The sequence below is a fragment of the Podarcis pityusensis genome (genome assembly GCF_964106645.2).
Source record: "Podarcis pityusensis genome assembly, chromosome: 18".
NCBI classification, from domain to species: domain Eukaryota; kingdom Metazoa; phylum Chordata; class Lepidosauria; order Squamata; family Lacertidae; genus Podarcis; species Podarcis pityusensis.
The window spans coordinates 5,849,071-5,863,555 of NC_138043.1; the positions used below are offsets into that span (position 1 = coordinate 5,849,071).

At 50.4% G+C, this 14,485-nt stretch overlaps 2 protein-coding genes across 9 annotated transcripts in view; both read left to right on the forward strand.

Annotated features, from left to right (window-relative positions):
* Positions 1–3,338, forward strand: part of ACER1 (alkaline ceramidase 1) — a 22,787-nt gene extending 19,449 nt beyond the window's left edge. For all 3 annotated transcript variants that reach the window (XM_080989200.1, XM_080989202.1, XM_080989201.1), the window contains 2 exons: positions 609–746; positions 2,757–3,338. In XM_080989200.1, coding sequence (XP_080845326.1) covers positions 609–746; positions 2,757–2,925 — 307 coding nt within the window. In that variant the 3' untranslated portion in view covers positions 2,926–3,338. The remainder of the gene's footprint in view (positions 1–608; positions 747–2,756) is intronic.
* A 1,131-nt stretch (positions 3,339–4,469) lies between these two features.
* On the forward strand, positions 4,470–13,986 carry PRR22 (proline rich 22). 6 transcript variants are annotated; one of them, XM_080989056.1, is made up of 3 exons: positions 4,472–4,708; positions 6,372–6,434; positions 12,737–13,986. In XM_080989056.1, the coding sequence occupies exons 1-3, from the start codon at positions 4,582–4,584 to the stop codon at positions 13,882–13,884; spliced, it is 1,338 nt and encodes a 445-aa protein (XP_080845182.1). In that variant the 5' UTR covers positions 4,472–4,581; the 3' UTR covers positions 13,885–13,986. The 6 variants fall into 6 exon arrangements, with proteins under 6 accessions (XP_080845183.1, XP_080845182.1, XP_080845186.1 ...); XM_080989060.1 differs by having other exon boundaries at positions 4,550–4,704; positions 6,372–6,448; XM_080989058.1 differs by having other exon boundaries at positions 4,550–4,704.
* The last annotated feature ends 499 nt before the right edge of the window (positions 13,987–14,485 follow it).

A 14,485-nucleotide genomic window follows, 5' to 3' on the forward strand; every position in this document is an offset into this window, starting at 1 on the left:
TGCTAAAAATCCAGCTCCATTTTATTCCCCCCAGGCCTTTGGTTGATCTTATTGAAATTCGACACCCTTTTAGAATGTGGCTTTTGGGGGGGGGGTGTATTGAGTTACTGCTTTCGGTTTGATTTTATATGTTGTGGTCTTCTTGTGAACTGCCCCAAGACCTCCCGGTCTAGGGCGGTGTATAAGTTAAATTAATAATAATAATAATAGGTAAAAGGTAAAGGTAAAGGACCCCAGACAGTTAAGTCCAGTCAAAGGCGACTGTGGGGTTGCAGCGCTCATCTCGCTTTCAGGCCGAGGGAGCCGGCGTTTGTCCACAGACAGCTTTCCGGGTCATGTGGCCAGCAGGACTAAACCACTTCTGGCACAATGGGACACCGTGACGGAAACCAGAGCGCACAGAAGTGCCGTTTACCTTCCCGCCACAGTGGTACCTATTTATCTACCTGCACCGGCGTGCTTTCAAACTGTTAGGTTGGCAGGAGCTGGGACCGAGCAACGGGAGCTCACCCCGTTGTGATCATAGTTATAATGCCCATTTTGTCAATGTAACCCCTCCAGCCTCAGGCGAGTGCGCCAACTATTCCTGATTGCAACCTTTTCCGCAGGTGCAACAACGTCCGCGTTCACCGTCTCATCAGGACCATGGTCGTGTGGTGGTGCATCGCCATCACCTGTTGGCTGACGGATAAGTTTATGTGTGGCATCTGTCAGAGGGCCAATTTTGCCTACCTTCACAGCATCTGGTAAGAAGGTCCTGCTCTTGGCTGCCCTGGAGGGCTAGACGAAATGGAACGGTCTTCATTTATTGGGTAGTGGAGTCAGAAGCCAGCTGAAAGTTGGCAAAAGCTTTGGGGTGGTAAGCACCGCTGGTACAAGGGAGCCCATAACCTAGCCATCTTGGCCATCTCATGATGGAGCAGTTGCCTCAGGCAGCAAATGAAGAAGAATCTTTATTTGCTTTGGCCACTAGACATAAAAATGTAAAGGGTAAAGGGACCCCTGACCATTAGGTCCAGTCGTGGCCGACTCTGGGGTTGCGGCGCTCATCTCGCTTTATTGGCTGAGGGAGCCGGCGTTCAGCTTCTGGGTCACGTGGCCAGCAGGACTAAGCCACTTCTGGCGAAGCAGAGCAGCGCACGGAAACGCCGTTTACCTTCCCACCGGAGTGGTACCTATTTATCTACTTGCACTTTGATGTGCGTTCGAACTGCTAGGTTGGCAGGAGCAGGGACCAAGCAATGGGAGCTCATCGCGTTGCGGGGATTCGAACCACCGACCTTCCGATCAGCAAGCCCTAGGCTCTGTAGTTTACATAGCAATAAAATAAAATAAAATGTACTGAAGATTCAGTGGTACCTCTGTCTACGCACACCTCTAGTTGCATATCCTTCGGGTTATGCATGCGGCAAACCCATTTTTTCGGGTTATGCATGCAGCAAACCCATATTTTTCTGGGTTTCGCCGCATGCGCAGAAGCACTCTATGTGCCGCGCATGCGCAGAACAGGCACCTCTGGTTGTGAATTCCTCGGGATCTGACCAGAGCTCCAGAACGGATCCCGTGTGCAACTGGAGGTACCACTGCAGAGGTAAAAACTTAACTGTAGAAAATACATTTTGGGGGTTTCATCAAATGCTTCTCAGTGGCAGCAAATGCCTCTCAGAGGTTGCTCCCAGTCTTGGGAACTCTCTCCCTGGAGAAGCCAGACAGGCTCCTTCCTTGATGTCCTTCTGCCAGGGCCTTCTCGGTGGTGGCTCCCTCCCTGTGGAACGCCCTCCCATCAGATGTCAAGGAAATAAACAACTATCTGACTTTCAGAAGACATCTGAAGGCAGTCTAGTTTAGTGAAGTTTTTATTGTTTGATGTTTTATCGCTTTATTATTATAGTCGTACCTTGGTTCTCGAACGCCTTGGTACTCGTACGTTTTGGCTCCTGAACGCCGGAAACCTGGAAGTAAGTGTTCCGGTTTTCGAACGTTCTTCGGAAGCTGAACGTCCGACGCGGCTTCTGCTTGAGTTCAGGAATCTCCCTCTGTTGTCAAATGTTTCCGGAAGTCGGCCGGACTTCCGGAACGGATTACTTTAGAGAACCAAGGTACAACTGTATTCATATTAAGCTGGGAGCCACCCAGAGTGGCTGGGGAAGCCCAGCCTGATAGGCGGGGTATAAATTATAAATTATGATGATTATTATTATAGTGGTACCTCAGGTTACATACGCTTCAGGTTACAGACTCCGCTAACCCAGAAATAGTGCTTCAGGTTAAGAACTTTGCTTCAGGATGTGAACAGAAAACATGCTCCAGCAGTGCGGTGTCAGCGGGAGGCCCCATTAGCTAAAGTGGTGCTTCAGGTTAAGAACAGTTTCAGGTTAAGAATGGACCTCCGGAACGAATTAAGTACTTAACCCAAGGTACCACTGTATTATACAGTCATACCTCGGGTTAAAGTTGCTTCAGGTTGAGCCTTTTCGGGTTGCGCTCCATGGCGACCCAGAAGTAACGGAACGTGTTACTTCTGGGTTTCGCCGTTTGCGCATGTGCATTCGCTCAAAATGACGCATGCGCAGAGAACCACAACTCGCGCACACGCAGACGCGCAGACGCATTTTGCGTTCGCTTCAGGATGCAAACGGGGTTCCGGAACAGATCCCGTTCGCATCCAGAGATACCACTGTATTTCAAAAAGTAAAAAAGGAAGACACCCGTGGCAGCCCTAGACAACATTCTTTCCTTTTTTAAAAAACTCACAGGCATCTTTGTATCGTCGTTACCATTTTCTACTGCGCCACCACGGTCGTCTACTTCGATGTCTTCTACGAACTCCCTAGCTCCGAGCCCGACGTGGTTTACTGGCCCAGCGAGGGTAGCTTCTTTTCGCTGCCGTACATCAACCTCCCAAAATTCAAGAAGCAGTGCTAAGGGACTGCGAGACCGCTGAGGATAACAGGAGCCCGGCACTGATCCTACGGGTTCGACCCATTACGACGACTGAGCCCTATGCTTGTTTGGCCGGCGAAAGGCTTCGCGCCGCCAAACCCTTGTTACCTGGGAGACCGCGCATGCAAGTAGCTTTGTCGCATGGCTTGTCGCCCAACCCTGTTGCGCAGCGAGTTTTCCCGCCAGCCCGGCCATACTGAACGGGATGCCTCCGTTATGCAACATTGAAACTTGCCCGTTCCCCAGAGAATGGCGGACACCGTATTTAAGCTATTTATAGAGGACGTGTGGAGGGAATGAGAGAACGAACGGATCTCTCGCTTTATGGACGTTCTGCGCATGTTCACCACTGCCTTGCTCCAACCTGTATTAAACTGCACTTTGAAAGAAATAAATCGGCGTGTTCATTTGTACCAAAATGTTGTTTGCTCTCAAAACGATGCGTTTTAAAACACAACTTAGTCTCCAAAAAAAGAGAGAGGGCATTTTGATACTTTTTCATTTTTTCAGCACCATAGATGTGCAAAATCTGATGTATAGTTCTGGTTCAGTCTGGACATTAATCTGAGAGATGTAGATCATTCCTGCTGCAGGGATGGTGTTTCACAAGCTGGTGTTTTGACACAATAATTGCACGGAATAAATCCATGGTGGGTTTGTTCTGATTTGTTCATTGCTAGAACAACAACAACAATTTATTATTTATACCCCACCTGTCTGATTGGGCTTCCCCAGCCACTCTGTTGGCGGCTCCCAACAGAATATTAAAAACACGACAACACATCAAACATTAAAAACTTCCCTAAATTTTCCCCATCACTCCTACCTTACTTTACCTTTACAGACAATACCATCCCAGGGTGAAACAATGACCAGATGGTTTCCTGTACAACTTAAGAAAAGAAGACTTCACATGCTCAGGGGCACTTTGCCGAAAGTTGTTGTTGTTGTTGTTTTAAATAAAATATAATGACTTCTTCCTACTCAAGGAAAACAAAAACAAATTCTGACTCAGGTACAGTGGTACCTCGGGTTACATACGCTTCAGGTTACATACGCTTCAGGTTACTAACCCAGAAATAGTACCTCGGGTTAAGAACTTTGCTTCAGGATGAGAACAGAAATCGTGGTCCGGCGTAGCGGCGGCAGCAGAAGGCCCCATTAGCTAAAGTGGTGCTTCAGGTTAAGTACGGACCTCCGGAATGAATTAAGTACTTAACCCGAGGTACCACTGTATCAGAATTTTGCAAAGGTAAAGGGAACAAGCTCACGCTCATTTTTATTTCCATCCCCCCCCACCATACTCATTTTCCCCAACTCTCCCTCTCGGATCTCTGAAGGATAGCTCAGTCGGCAAAAGCACGAGACTCTTCATGTCGGCGAGGTTGCGGGTTCGATTCCTGCACCGCAGGGGGTGGGTTTAGATGACCGCGGGGGTGCCCCTCCAACTCTACAATTCCAATGCCCCTTCTCTGCCTCAGAACTTGAGTGGGCCAAGCTGGAACGCTTTCCCGAGTAACCATCCAAACAGAACTTTTTCTCCGTGGCGACGGCTCCAGGAAGTCAGTCCTCGGGCAAGCGCCCCTAGGCAAAAGGGGTCCAGATGGGCAGACTGCCCTTCAGCTCAACGGACGGATTATGCAGCAACCGAAACTGTTTTACCCCCAACATGAGACGTACACCCCTCGGCCTTTAGAGCGACCAGACGGACAGTCCAACCGGCCCTTCCCGGCTTTTGTTCTCCCTGAAAACCTTGCCTCCGTAGGTAGGATCAGTTTACGCCAGCGGGGTTTTCTTACCTCATTTTTTTCTGGGATGAGGCCAACCCCACATCTAAGGATGACAGCCCGTATGACAAGTCCCCCATGGGGGTGCTTGGCTTGTTGGCTCAACAGCATATTATGGGAAGACAGGTTTCCCCCTTACAACTTCCTGTAATACTAATTTTACACCCCATATTATTGCAAGGGCAGGGACACGGGTGGCGCTGTGGGTTAAACCACAGAGCCTAGGACTTGCCGATCAGAAGGTCAGCGGTTCGAATCCCCGCAATGACGGGGTGAGCTCCCGTTGCTCGGTCCCTGCTCCTGCCAACCTAGAAGTTCGAAAGCACGTCAAAGTGCAAGCAGATAAATAGGTACCACTCCGGCGGGAAGGTAAACGGCATTTCCGTGCGCTGCTCTGGTTCACCAGAAGCGGCTTAGTCCTGCTGGCCACATGACCCGGAAGCTGTACGCCGGCTCCCTCGGTCAATAAAGCAACCCCAGAGTCGGTCACGACTGGACCTAACGGTCAGGGGTCCCTTTACCTTTATTATTGCGAGGAGGTAACCTGTCCTTCGGTCGCGGCCTCCCCATCCCAAGCCAACCTCAGTCCCTATTTTCCTTTCCCTTCTCTCACATTGCTAGCAATGGCTCCTGTGCCCTCGCAGGCCTCTTTCCCCCCTTGGTGTTCATATTTTGAGGATAAGTGTTCACGCACATGGCTGGAGCAACATTGCTGAAACATGCACCATCTTGGTGCGGGAGGAAGTGTGCTGCCGCCACCGCAGCACAGCACATTCCTTCAGACCCATGGCTTTATTGGGGTGGGGAATCAGAATTGGGTCTTTGTGCGTGTGTGAATTCCACGTGGAATAGTGCCCCGATATCTAGCCGTTGCCGAAATTCGGTCAAGCAGCACAGCTACTACGAAGCGCGCCACAAAATTGTGCACAGATGCTCGGCAGCTTTCGGGTGCACAGAGCGTCCGAGAGCAAAGGGCTGTGGACTTGCTTCTGAGCTGTTGCAAAACTCATGGAAGGAAAAAGAAGGAACCCTCAATGCAAAACACACACACACACACACAGAAGGGCTCACCGAAAAGGCACAATGGATTTGAGTTTCAGGAAGGCAGACTACAAAAGGTACAGTCAAACCTCGGTTGTCAAACGGAATCCGTGCCGGAAGACTGTTTGCCTTCCGAAATGTTCGACAACTGAGGTGCGGCTTCCGATTGGTTGCAAGAGCTTCTTGTACTCAAGTGGAAGCTGCGCCGGACGTTCGGCTTCCAGAAAACGTCTGAAACCGGAACCGAAACATTCCAAAACGGAGCCATTCGAGAATTGAGGTTTTGACTGTATAGTATAGCAAACTGACGCGGGTGGCGCTGTGAGTTAAACCACAGAGCCTAGGGCTTGCCGATCAGAATCGGAAGCCACGATTTGGTTTTCGAACGTTCAACCTCCGAGGTACGGCTGTATTTTCACCCGAGGAATGTTGGAGGGCATGGCATCGTTGCTAAGGGGTGAAACCCAAAGGGGTTGCTCAGCCCTTCGGAGCCCAACCGGAAGTAGAGGAGGAGATTTCTGGGAGACAGAGCGGGAGAAGCGATGCAGCCAGCAAAAGCAGAGGGTAGAGCATGAATTTTTCTGTGTGTTGACGTTACAGGGACACCCAGTTTGTACCACCCCCCCAGCCAAGAGAAAGAGCTATTTGCAACACCCCCGGCAGGTAACGCTTACGTGGTGCGTAGAAAGAAGCAACTCTCGCGGGCGCGTGGGTGGGCCTTTGCGGATTGTGGCCTGTAAATCTCAACTCGGGACAGGGCGGGACGATGCCTGGCTAGGTTTCCGACGGACTAAAGCTGAGATTTGGTCGGCAGCTGTTGCTATAAGAAAACCGAGCCGATTTCCGTTCCGCCACCTGCTGCCAAGTAATGGAATTCATCACTTCAAAGTACACAAGCATGAATAGTTTTGATTTTGCTTGCCGTTGGGATGGGACACAAAAGCCCATCTGCTGCACACGCAGGAATAATAATAATAATAATAATAATAATAATAATAATAATAATAATTTATTTATTTATATCCCGCCATCCCCAGCCGAAGCCGGGCTCAGAGCGGCTAACAACAGTAAAATGATACAACATTCTAAAATCATTTCATTATAAAATCAGTTCAAATCAGATTAATGGCAACCATTGGGCTAGAGTTCTGTGGGGATTACCGAAGGAGGGGGTCAGGCTGTGTCAAAGGCCTGGCGGAACAGCTCTGTCTTACAGGCCCTGCGGAAAGATGTCAAGTCCCGCAGGGCCCTAGTCTCTTGTGGCAGAGCGTTCCACCAGATTGGGGCCACAGCTGAAAAGGCCCTGGCTCTGGTTGAGGCTGGCCTAACCTCTCTGTGGCCCGGGACCTCCAAGATGTTTTTGTTTGAAGACCGCAAGGTTCTCCTTGGGACATACCAGGAGAGGCGGTCCCGTGGGTACGAGGGTCCTAGGCAGTATAGGGCTTTAAAGGAAGCCCCGGGTTCGAATCTCTCGAGGTAGGGAACAGACTCCTTCCTTGAAACCCTGCAAAGTTGTTACCAGTCAGTGAAGACAAACACTAAGCTAGCTGGGCTTAAGGCCTGGCTCAGAATAAGACTGTTTCCCAGTGTTAGAAACTCAGATATATAAGCTATGCGCCAAATGGCTCCTTAAACCAAGGTTGCAGTCACCAAGATGGAACGCCCAGAGTTGCCATTTTGGGGCAAGATGGCTCAAAAGCAGCGGTTCTCAAGCTGTGGGTCCCCAGATGTTGGACTACAACTCCCATCATCCCTGAGCTCTGGCCTTGCTAGCTAGGGGAGATGGGAGTTGTAGTCCAACAACATCTGGGGACCCACAGCTTGAGAAAGGCGGCTCTAAAGTCTTATTTTTCAAAGGATGGACTGGCTGTGATTGATTCTCAGATAAACATCTGGCTAGTTCAGCTGACAGACCTAGACAGCATCTTAAAAAGCAGAGACATCACCTTGCCAACAAAGGTCCGTATAGTTAAAGCTATGGTTTTCCCAGTAGTGATGTATGGAAGTGAGAGCTGGACCATAAAGAAGGCTGATCGCCAAAGAATGGATGCTTTTGAATTCTGGTGCTGGAGGAGACTCTTGAGAGTCCCATGGACTGCGAGAAGATCAAACCTCTCCATTCTGAAGGAAATCAGCCCTGAGCGCTCACTGGAAGGACAGATCCTGAAGCTGAGGCTCCAAGGCTTTGGCCACCTCATGAGAAGAGAAGACTCCCTGAAGAAGACCCTGATGTTGGGAAAGATGGAGGGCACAAGGAGAAGGGGACGACAGAGGATGAGATGGTGGGACAGTGTTCTCGAAGCTACCAGCATGAGTTTGACCAAACTGCGGGAGGCAGTGGAAGACAGGAGTGCCTGGCGTGCTCTGGTCCAGGGGGTTACGAAGAGGCGGACATGACTAAATGACTCAACAACAACAAAGTTCAGCTGACAGCCTTGAGCTAGGTTAAGAACTTTGAGAACTTAAAGAAGGAAAGTCACTTGATGCAGGGACTGTATATATATATATTGGCCCATTCCGACCTCTTTTTCTTAATGGCGACACGGAACATTCATGATGTAAGAATAATCTTCACAACTGTGAGCAGGGCATTGTTCACTGCTCCTGCAGTTTGGAAGAGAGATTCTCGCAGCCGAGTTATCACAATGGTGACTGTGCCAAGCACATTAAAACTTGGCTAGATTTTGACATCTTCCCTCCTCCACCTTTAGGCAAGCATTCCACACAAAAATACTTTGGCTAGAATAAATCACAGACACTTAGCTTTGCAAATAAGTGAGTATTTTACACGCACAGTTTCAGAAGTTACAGAAAACAAGTCTCCGTCCGCTGGCAGGAAAGTAAGGAAGAAAAAGGTTCCAAATGGCTTTAAAAGAAAGAAGTTGTTTCTTTCAAAAGAATATTGCAAGTTTTGTGTTATGCAAGCTGTAAAAATCTCCTTTAGAGAGATTTTATTCACGTGGTTATCCTTCAGCTGGGAGCCATTCTGCGTGGCTCCTTTCTTCCAGGAAGACACAGAGAGAGAGAGAGAGGAAGGGAGGGAGAGAGGATGCAAAGGCTGCCAGCCACCCACTGGCAACTTGAGCTCAGGGCTCAGCTTAACCCTTTCATGCATGCAAGTGTAAGTCAATAGCTGTATATGACAACAGGAATTACTCTTTGAGCTCCTCCTCCTGATCTGGCTCCTCCAGGACACCTCCATGGGACTCATCACCATGGCTATGTTGTGCTCACCAGTGTAGATACAACATAAGAAGATGCACACAGAATCTCTGCACACAACGTACAGAAAATCACTACATGCAAATAGTGCTTAGAGCTGAAAAGCCAGCATTGGACAGCCCTATTTGCTGCCCACCTGAAAATGCCCCAAGATTCTAGGTTTTTTCTTGATTTCATCTTCGTAAAACATCTTCAGTAACTTAGCCCAATACCGCAGTCGGCGGGTTTTTGCACAGAAACCATAGGATATCAGCCTTGATAGAAGCTAGTTCCATATAGCTTAGTATTGTTCACACTGACTGGCAGAGACCTTCCGGGGTTTCAGGCAGGGGATGCCCCTGGGTGGGATTCGGGGAGGTGGCAGGAGGGCTCTTAGACCCATCGGAGCACAGCGCCCCCTTCCTAAGCCCGGCAGAAGCTTCCTGGACTTTGCGAAGTGGGCGCCAGGCTTCAATACTTTAATACAATGGTACCTTGGTTCTCAAACTTAATCCGTTCCGGAATTCTGTTCCAAAACCAAATTGTTCCAAAACCAAGGCGCGCTTTCCCATAGAAAGTAATGCAAAATGGATTAATCTGTTCCAGACTTTAAAAACACACACCCTAAAACAGCAATTTAATGAGATTTTTACTATCTAACGAGACCATTGATCCATATAATGAAAGCAATAAACAATGTACTGCAGTCACACAATAAATCACTGGCTGAACTGGGTTCCACACAGTCACCAAAACAAAAACAAAAAAGAGCCGCTGAAACAAAAACGCAAAATAAATAGCAAAAACAGACAGACTTCAGCGTAACACTTAAAATGGAAGTGTGGCGCTCAAATTGGAAGCATAGCACTCAAATCAGAAGTGTGACACTCAAGCATAACACTCAAAATACTGGCCAATGGATCATCAATGGATTTTTATATACAGTGGTACCTAGGTTCTCAAACTTAATCCGTTCTGTAAGTCTGCTCCAAAACCAAAGCGTTCCAAAACCAAGGCGCGCTTTCCCATAGAAAGTAATGCAAAACGGATTAATCCGTGCCAGACTTTTAAAAACAACAATTTGGCGTGAATTTTACTATCTAACAAGACCACTGATCCATAAAATGAAAGCAATAAACAATGTACTGCAGCCACACAATCAGTCAGTCAGTAGCTGAACTGGGTTCCACACAGTCACAAAGAGAGAGCCGCAAAAACAAAAAGGCAAAATAAATAGCAGAAACAGACAGACGTCAGCGTAACACTCAAATCAGAAGCGTTCACACTCAAAATGGAGCATGTTTGGCTTCCGAAAAAAGTTTGCAAACACTTACTTCCGGGTTTGCAGTGTTTGGGTCCCATGTTGCCTGAGTACCAAGGCGTCTGAGAACCAAGGTATCACTGTACCACTGTACTCTAATTTATCGGGAATATTTAGAGGAGGAGCCCAGTCCCTCTAGGCCACTGACCGCACACCACTGCTGGGGATTGTGTCTCTGGGAGTGGCAGCTGGGGGGTCGCCTAACAACTCTGAGCAGCAGTAGGGGTGCGCCATGGCCATTTACCTTTCCCGCCCCACCCTGGCCACAGTGATCCATGCGACGGTCACCTCCAGGCTTGACTACTGTAATTCGCTCTACGCGGGGCTGCCCTTGAAGCTGTCCCAGAAACTCCAGCGAGTGCAGAATGCTGCAGCGAGGCTCCTCACGGGGTCTCTGCCATGGGAGCATATTCACCCAGTGCTTTTCCAGCTGCACTGGCTCCCGGTGGAGTACAGGGTCAGATCTAAGGTGCTGGTTTTGACCTTTAAAGCCCTTCACGGCCTAGGACCCTCGTACCTACGGGACCGCCTCTCCCGGTATGCCCCTCGGAGGACCTTAATGTCCATCAGTAGCAACACCTTAGAGGTCCCAGGCCCTAAGGAAGTCAGATTAGCTTCAACCAGAGCCAGGGCCTTTTCAACACTGGCCCCGGCCTGGTGGAACGCTCTGCCTCATGAGACCAGGGCCCTGCAGGATCTGATTTCTTTCCGCAGGGCTTATAAGACAGAGTTGTTCTGCCTGGCCTTTGGCTTGGAATCAATTTGATTCCCTCCCCCTCTTTTTTCCTTTCTCCTCCTATGATGAGGCTGCATTTTAATACAGTGGTGCCTCGCAAGACGAAAAGAATCCGTTCCGCGAGTCTCTTCGTCTTGCGATTTTTTCGTCTTGCGAAGCAAGCCCATTAGCGGTTTAGGGGATTAGCGCTATTAGCGGCTTAGCGGGCTTAGCGGATCAGCTGCTAAGCGGCTTAGTGGCTTAACGGATCAGCTGTTAAGCGGCTTAGCGGATCAGCTGCTAAGCGGCTTAGCGGCTTGGGAAAAAGGGGGGGGGGAGGAAAAAAAACCCCGCAGGAACTAGCAGGACATTTTCGTCTTGCGAAGCAAGCCCATAGGAAATTCGTTTTGCGAAGCACCTCCAAAACGGAAAACCCTTTCGTCTAGCGGGTTTTCCGTCTTGCGAGGCATTCGTCTTGCGGGGCACCACTGTATATTAATCTTGTTTTTTAAGTTGTATTTCAATCAACTTGTTTTTATTATTGCTTGTTAGCCGCCCTGAGCCCGGCCTTGGCTGGGGAGGGCAGGGTATAAATAAAAATTATTATTATTATTATTATTATTATTATTATTATTATTTGAAGTGGGATGATGGGATGACGGAGTGCAAGATGGAGCCAGGCACTGCTCTCCATTCTCCATCCAGACAAGCAGGAGGCATCACCAGAGGACAGCTTCTAGTGGAGTGTGGGCTGAACAGAGCCCCTAAGACCATAGAGAGAGGGACTGGGGGGCTGCGCCAAGCTTCTGCCCCTCAACTAATTAGTAATAATAATAATAATTTATTATTTATACCCCACCCATCTGGTTGGGTTTCCCCAGCCACTCTGGACGGCTCCCAACAGAATATTAAAACCACATTAAAACCTCAAATTTAAAAAACCTCCCTGAACAGGGCTGCCTCCAGATGCCTTCTAAAAGTCAGGTAGTTGTTTATTTCCCTAACATCTGGTGGGAGGGCGTTCCACAGGGAGGGTGCCACCACTGAGAAGGCCCTCTGCCTGGTTCCCTGTAACCTCACTTCTCGCAGGGAGGGAACCGCCAGAAGGCCCTCGGAGCTGGACCTCAGTGTCCGGGATGGACGATGGGGGGTGGAGACGCTCCTTCAGGTATACTGGGCCGAGGCCGTTTAGGGCTTTAAAGGTCAGCAGCAACATTTGGAATTGTGCTCGGAAAGGTACTGGGAGCTAATGTAGGCTTTTCTGGATGGGTGTTAAATGGTCCCAGCAGCCACTCCCAGTCGCCAGTCTAGCTGCCGCATTCTGGATTAGTTGCAGTTTCTGGGTCACCTTCAAAGGGAGCCCCACATAGAGTGCATGGCAGTAGTCCAAGCGGGAGATAACTAGAGCATGCACCACTCTGGCAAGACAGTCTGCGGGCAGGGAGGGTCTCATCCTGCGTACCAGATGGAGCTGGGAGACAGCTGCCCTGGACACAGAATGGACCTGTGCCTCCATGGACAGCAGTGAGTCCAAAATGACTCCCAGGCTGCGCACCTGGTCTTACAGGGGCACAGTGACCCCATTCAGGACCAGGGATTCCCCCACACCTGCCCGCTGCAGTCAAAGGAAGTGGCAGCCAGCCTTGCCTTGGTAGATTTGAGCAGGACACACGTTGGAGGGTGCTCCTTGTCCACCCCTCATTTTCCTCTCTCCTCGCCCCCTGCCAGGCTTCCACATGGCTCCGTGCGGTTGCTTCTTCGACCCCCGGATCTACCGCATTGAGTGGGCTACGGCCAACTTCGTCCAGCCCTCCGTGTACAAACTCTCTGGCGCGCCGGGCCCGCAAAACACCTACCTGCTGGACGGCCAGAAATACCTCAAGAGCCCTGTCCAGCCGGTTGCATACCCGCCCTATCAGCCGGTCGCCAGCAACCCCCCGTTCGTCTTGCCCTTCTTCAAGCCCGAGGGGCCCTCAACCCACTTGGCGGACCACATCAGCTTCGTGGGGAGCCCTGCCCACGGCTCCCCCTTTGCAGAGGTGGTCTCTCTCCACAGCGAGGGCCCGGGGCAAAGCAAGGAGCGTAAGCTTCTCTCCACGCTCGCTGGGCTGAACCCGAGCGAGCGGCCAGCCCTGGCAGCGGCCTATGAACCCCTGAAAGACTGCCACAACTTGGCCTTCCAAGCTTTCAAGGACTTCCAAGCGGACGAGGCAGACGACGTCCGGAACCCAGATTTTGCAGAGGACCCTCCAGCCCTGCCAAACACCTCTCCTGAAGACCACCAGGCCATCCTCAGTGCACCGACTGCAGACATCATGCCCGAAGCGGAGTCTTGCATGGACCTGGAGAGCATCATCGCGGCTGGGAACGCATTGATAGAGGAGGAGGAGGCGTCCTTCAACCTCCCGGAAAAGGTCCTCTTAGAAGATGCCATGAAGTTGTTTGACTGCTCCCCGGTGAACTCAGACACCGAGGCCTCGTTGGACGGATTGGGCAACGGACGCCACAGCCGGCACTGGGGAGACAGCCTGAGGGACAGTTGCTTCTCTGGCGAGGATTCAACCAGTGACATCCGGTCCCTCAACTTGCCCGACGAGCTGTTATCTTTCGATTACAGCGTGCCGGAAATCCTCAGTGCAGTGACGAGCTTGGACTACCTCTACGACGTGAACGCTTTCGGGGAGGAGTCACATTGGGAGGCCCGGCCGCCCTCGCAGCCCCCCCTGCAGCACGAGTCCCACGTGGGCCTCGAGGAGAAAGCGAAGAGCGGTGTTGCCAAGAAAAACAAGCCTGTGGCCGGCCAGTCCAAGGCGGCGTCCGTGCAGGGACGCGACGGTGAACCCCAGGGGCAGGATTCCACCTCACTAGGAATCTGACCAGTGCATCTAACTGGACAGGGGGTTGTGCCACTAGATCAAGGATGGGGACAGAGTTCCTGCCATTTTGTCTATTAAAAAGAGAGAGAGAGCTTTTTAGAACTCGAACTGTGTGCCTGTCTCTCCAGGAGGACTCGCTATGTATCTTTGCAAAGTTAAAACTGCATGGAAACCTGGTTTTACGTCGCGCAGGTAGAACTGTAGTCGGTGGGGGGAGTCAAGGTCTTCGTCGTGTTCGGACTACAGTGGTACCTTGGTTGTCAAACGGTTTGGTTCCCAAACAAATCGGCTCCCGGACGCCGCAAACCTCACTGGGTGTTCCAGTTTGCAAACATTTTTTGGAAGCCAAACGTCTGATGTGACTTCCGATTGAGTACCGGAAGCTCCTGCAGCCAACTGGAAGCCGCGCCTTGGTTTTTGAACGGTTTTGGGAGTCGAATGGACTCCTGGAATGGATTAAGTTTGACAACCAAGGTGCCGCTGTATGTGTGAAGTTGGGACTTGGGAATAACTCACAAGGTGTCAAGAGAAGTTAACTCTTTATTCAAAGAATCCAAAACAGTGCAGGCCTAGTGGTCCCAGCAACACTTCCCAGTAGATC